Source organism: Lissotriton vulgaris, chromosome 7 (genome assembly GCF_964263255.1).
Source record: "Lissotriton vulgaris chromosome 7, aLisVul1.2, whole genome shotgun sequence".
NCBI lineage: Eukaryota > Metazoa > Chordata > Amphibia > Caudata > Salamandridae > Lissotriton > Lissotriton vulgaris.
In genome coordinates this window covers 1034838554-1034844553 of record NC_141695.1, presented here as the reverse complement: position 1 = coordinate 1034844553, position 6000 = coordinate 1034838554, and the positions used below count along the sequence as shown (strand labels likewise).

Sequence of the window (6000 nt, the reverse complement as noted above, 5' to 3'; positions counted from 1 at the left end):
AGTATTATATCATACTTTATCTTTGTAAAAGGGTAGGACAATCTTGATGGAATACAAATTCAAAAATCCAGCGAATTGTATTTTAAATTATGAAACGCAAACATATTTGTTTTTTTCCGTTCAATGTGTGTGTATTTGATGAGTTTTGTATATAACATCTGTGTTGTATGTCCTCCAATAACTATGGAGAAAATTCCAGAAGGACAGTAAATCAGAAGATCTGAAGGCAGGGCATGGTATAAATAAAGAGCGCACGCATCAGTTGTTCATTGTAGATTTATACATTTATAAGCATACACGTAAGTGCAATGAGCAGTTCTTTTTGCCATTAAATGGCTTTCTAAAGTGGTTAATACAATGTGGTATCGTTCACAAAAATAAAGCATTCGTTTGCAGATGAACTCTATCAAAATACATTTTCCTCACAGCACACAGTACAGAAAACGTTCATTGATCAACTTTTGTGTCGGAACAGCTATTAGCTACCTCTGAATCAGAGGTATAAAAGCAACACTGAACTTTTAAATCACTGCGAGTGTAATGTAATATGGAAATGAAATAAGTGCATACTATTACCTTTATTGGCAACTGTGGCAGAGCACCAAGACAACTTATAAACTATGTTAAAGAAAATACACCTGGCTAATTCCTTCAGGAGTCGTCATAAAAACCGATTTTTAGTGCAAGTTATAGATACTGAAATTGGAGGAAAATTGATGAACACAGAATGACTAAGAGTCGCTTAGATTCTATTTTTAAGCTTTGCATGTTGTAGTAGTTTTTTAAAATGTGAGATGCATTGTGTTGCTTTGAAGCATTAACGAGTCCACTTTTTAAGAATTGATTGTCAATGCTGAGAGCATGTACAAACACTATTGTAGACTTGTCATGACAAGCTGTGTGTATGTAGAAGAAAGAAATTCTTTGGACTAGCACCTTTTTACACCTTTTACCCAGGCCCTCATTTACAAAGAGTGTGTATCAAGTTTGTTTTACATTTTTATTGCAACCTGCCGCAAGCCTTTGCTGGAATATATAAATCATGATTTGGGTTGGTTTGTAACCCAAAGAAATGCAAGGCCGTGCAATGCCTCCGTACATTACTTTGAGTCAAAGGGGTAAGTCATGGGTGGTGGATGGGCAGTCCCACTCAATCACCCATGGTTTCTTTGTGCAAATCCCTATCTATCTTAAAATAATTGAGACAGGGATTTGCACAAAAGTCCTGAACCTTCCTAGGTATAATGAATTGACATGTTTTCATTCCTACTTGTTTTTTGTTGTTGCATGTCTGCAGGACACATACAGAGGAAAATGTTTGCCTGCTTAGTTTTTGTGCTGGGCAGACCACCTTGCTGCACAAAAAGGATGCTGTCTGCAACACAGACACCTTTACACTATGACTCCAGGGGGCCTGCATTGGCACCTAGCTGCCAAAAGTGCACCAGCATTGGGAGAGAGCAGAACTGTGCCTCTTATACGCAGATATGGTGCAGTTCATGCAATACAGGACAGCAACTTTACTTGCTGCTCTGCGTCACATGACCTCTTTGTAAATACGCCCCCTACTCAACAAGACATGCCTGACGTCATCTCATAGTTTCAACGAGCATAACCTGTAAAAGGTGGCAGTTTGCCATCGCACCACATTCATTTTCTATGACATTGGCATTACTTTGGTTGCTGGTAACATCTCTATAAGAGAAACAATTTGGATTCTTGCCATGTGCTTTTCTAAAGTTTTCTCATTTTTTCTGCTTTTTGCTTCTCGTCAATCAGCTCCTGAATTCTCCTATTCTTTGTCCTTTCATAGGTTGCTCTTCTTCTAGGAATCATGTTTTGTTGCATTACTTCATTGTCCGGAGGGTATTTCTTTGGCAAACTGCCCACATTATTGTCCTGGTTCTCCTCAGTTCCATTGGGGTGGGTAGAGTTGCTTTTGTGAACTAGGGGTGGCCAAGAGGTAGAGTTTATGTGCTGGATTCTGTCTGGCCTGGTCAGCAGAGGTGGGATGTTCTCAATGTCATTGTCCTTGTTGGGGTCAGTTTCATTGAGGAAACCTCTACAGGACTTGCAGCAAAGATTGTTGAAGCTGGGTACAGAGCAGTACTGGGCGAGAGAGTCCATCCGGCAAAACGACGACTTGTCAGCGTAGCAAGGATGCTCTGCAAAAGAAACAAAAAAAGAATAAATAAAATATCTAATAAACAATACTTAAGAAATGTTACAAATGCAGGTTATTGTATTGACAAGGCACAAAAATCACAGTAACTGCACGCAGAACATACACACATCTATCTACATCAAGTGGGAGGTTGTCATGGTAAGCAGTTCTGTGGAACAGTTACGCACTACGGGCCCGATTCACTGAACTAACTTAAGACAAAATCCTCAACTTACTACTTTTGGTATTCATAGAAGTTAGGATTTTGTCTTAAGTTTGTCTTAAAACAAACTTAAGACAGACTTAAGACAAACTTGAGACAAAATCCTAACTTAAGTCTGTCTTAAGTCTGTCTTAAGACAAAATCCTAACTTCTGTGAATACCAAAAGTAGTAAGTTTAGTTTTTTGTCTTAAGTTAGCTCTGTGAATCGGGCCCTACCTCTTTAGAACTATACACATCCAGCGGAAAAAAGCAGCAAAAGTCTATTGATTAAATAAAATTACAGAAAGATCAAAAAGTACAAATTTGACTCCAATAATAAAAAGTGGCATTCAGAATACATTCCAAGCTGCAACTAGAATTCTCTCAAAGTCACTAATTAAATATGCACAAATTCAACAAATTTGAGAGGGGAACATCTTCAACAACGACTCCGGAACACCGAGTTCCGGAGTCACGCAAGCCGAACGACTTGCACAAACAGCAACTTAGCCTTAACCACGCATGTGTATGGTTAAGGCTAAGTCGGTCTAGTGTTCGTGCAGGGCAGTGTTCAGAGGAGCATCGGACAGGAACAGGTAAGAGGGGTTCAGGGTGGAGGGGGGATTTGTTTTAGTTTTTTGGGGGTGGGAGGGGTTCTTGGGTGTTGAGGGTTCATGTTAGGTTTTAGGGGGGATGCGCGTTAGTTTTTAGGGGGGTGGAAGAGGTTCAAGTTCGTTATTAGGGGGTGGGGTAGTTCGAGTTAGTTTTTATGGGGTGGGAGGGGTTTGTGGTAGTATTTAGGGTGTGGGTGTGTTTGAGTCAGTTTTTAGGGGTTGGGATGGGCTTGTGATAGTTTTTAAGGGGTCGGAGTGGGATTACGGTGACCAACTGGTATGGGTGCAAATTCAGGACAATGAGTGTAAATATTCAGGACAAAGGGTCAAAATTCAGGACAAAAATTCAGGACAGGAGGTCAAAATTCAGGACAAAAGGTAAGTTTTACAGACACTTCAGAGAAGGTTGCGCAATAGTATATAAGTGAGTAAATAGACAACTACTAAAGTACAAGTGAAAATAAGTTTATATTAGGTTGAGACAATTGTGCACTTCATGGTTTGTCAGTATGCGCGCAGCTTTAAGCAAATGTGCAGGTCTTTTTGTGGTAACAAAACCGCCCCTACCTTTCCAGCTCCCAGAGAAAACACCTGATTCCCGGTCGGGCCACTCTGGCATTGATACCACCCTCCAATGGTGCCCCTCATCTTCACATAGACCCTCTCTCATGTGTATTTAAGTTCTTCTATGGTGCTATTCATCCCAAGTATGTAGGGCAGAGTGTTGGAGTGCATTACAGCACACACAAATTATATAGAGACAATCCCTCATATAAATGTGAAAGTCAATGTATTGGAAATGTTGCTTAAGATAATAGGGCTTACAATGTGTATTCATACTTTTATCCATCATTCAGTCTTTCACCATTCATTCTGTCCTTCCATCTGTGTGCCAATCCATGTCCATATTCATCCATTTACAAACCTATCCATCACGTATTCTTCCATCGATCATTTCACTCACCCATCCCTCAATCCACCCTTGTAATAATTCATCATCCATCCATTCACTCACCCTTTCACCCTATCCATCTGTACACTCATCCTTCCACTCTTCCACACATCCATCCATTCACTCATCCATCCAGCCATTTACCCATCCAGCCATTCTGTGACTTACTCATTCATCCATTCAGTCGCTCATCCTTCCACCCATTCAGTCATCCATTTACCAATCCTCTTTTCTCTGTCAATTCCCCTTTCACTTAGCCATCCATCCTTCCATCCACCCACCCATCCATCTACTCATCCATTCATGAATACATCCATTGAACCTATCATTCAGCCATCCTTTCTCTCATCCATCCATCCTTTCTCTCATCCATCCACCCTCTCACATCTTCACTTATCTATCCATCCTTTTGTCCATCTACCCGCCCTTTCACACACTCATCTAGCCTTACATCCACCCTTTCACTCATCCGTCCATACATTCACCCTTTCACTTATCAATTCATCAATCCACCCTTTCACTTAACAAATTCATCAATCCATCCATCATTTCACTCATCCATCTACCATTCACTCGCCGGTCATCCTTCTTTTCACTCATCCATCCATCCATCCATCCATCCATCCAGCCATCATTTCATTCATCTATCCAGCTATCCATTCAGCCATCCATCCAGTCATCCCTTCACTTACTTATTCACTCACCTTTTCACATTAATTATGGGACCCATCAAGAACTCCACCCTCGCTGTAGTTCCTAAAGCAAGGGGTGGGGCAGCGTTCACTATGCCCCTGCACATAGGCAATCTGAAAAAGTGGAAGGCATGAGTCATGCATGATGCACAGGGCCTGACATGGGGCGACTGTGACATGCTGTTGTTTCCAGAGCTGTAAATGGGATATAAAAACTAGGGGGGTCTCTCCAAAAGGGTGTTTAATATAATAAAATGTGTGGCTTATAACACATAAGCTAAAAATCTGTGCTTATTATAATGTGCCACCAGACGGGTGTTTTTGTTGCTTCTGTAATTGCATCCAGATATATAATACAACAAGTAACGTTACACTTAGAACAAGTAACATTACACCTACAACAAGCCAGAACAATTGGCTTTGTCAGTGGTTGTTAGTTGCATAAAATAAAAAAGCAGTAACCATGGCTGCTATATAACTGTAATCCCTTCCTTTGAACTTCTTTCACCGCCTTCCTTTTGTTAACTGGATTCTCACATAGCAGCAGCATGGGCGTTTTTGCACTTCCAGGTAACAGAAAGCCCTGCCCTAGACCGAGGCTGGAGTAGGCCACCACATGTTGTGTCAGCCCAGACTGACCCATTGTCATTCTGTATGTGGCAATCAGCCCCACACAGATTGACAATGGGCAAGGTGGGGTTGCTCTTGTGCTCAGAGGAGTGCGAGGCGGCCCCATCAGGGAGCTGAGGCCTTTCAGAGGGGAACAGCTCTGTTCCCCTGCAAAGCCTAAAATTACGGACAAAAGGTGTCCGTAAAAAGGATCCACAAGGACAACGGACCTGAGGTCCAATTTACGGACTGTCCGTGAAATTTACGGACGGTTGGTCACCCTAAGTGGGATCATGTTCATTTTTAGGGGGTGGGAGGGGTTTGGGTTAGTTTTAAGGAGGTGGGGGTTCATGTTATTTTTTAGGGGGTGGGGTGGTAGTGATAGTTTTTAAGAGGTGGGAGGGGTTTGTGTTAGTTTTTAGGTGGTGGGAGGGGTTCAGGGTAGATACTAAGAGGTTGCAGGGGTTTGTGTAGGTTTTTAGGGGGTGGGAGGTGGGGGGTACGGGGTCGTTTTTAGGGAGTGGGAGGGGTTCGGTTTAGTTTTTAGGGGGTTGGCTTACCATGCATTCGTTTACAACAAGATTTTTGGTATAGGAATGCGTGGTAAAAAGAATCGTGGTTGAGACGTAGTCGTACTAGAGACCTCGTCGTTTAGGGAGTCGTTGTTGAGGAACTCTTTGTTCCAACATACAATCATTAAGACACTGGGGCCTGATTGTGAGACGCCTATTCATGGGTCCAGTCCTTCTGGTCCCAGAGATACCTT

The 6000-nt window shown here is 42.0% G+C and overlaps 1 protein-coding gene across 1 annotated transcript in view; it reads right to left on the bottom strand.

The window, feature by feature from the left end:
- Window positions 1-262: 262 nt before the first annotated feature.
- Window positions 263-6000, bottom strand: part of ADAMTS2 (ADAM metallopeptidase with thrombospondin type 1 motif 2) — a 1719397-nt gene continuing 1713659 nt past the window's right edge. Inside the window, exon 22 of the mRNA XM_086931466.1 lies at window positions 263-2165. Coding sequence (XP_086787592.1) covers window positions 1735-2165 — 431 coding nt within the window. The 3' untranslated portion in view covers window positions 263-1734. The remainder of the gene's footprint in view (window positions 2166-6000) is intronic.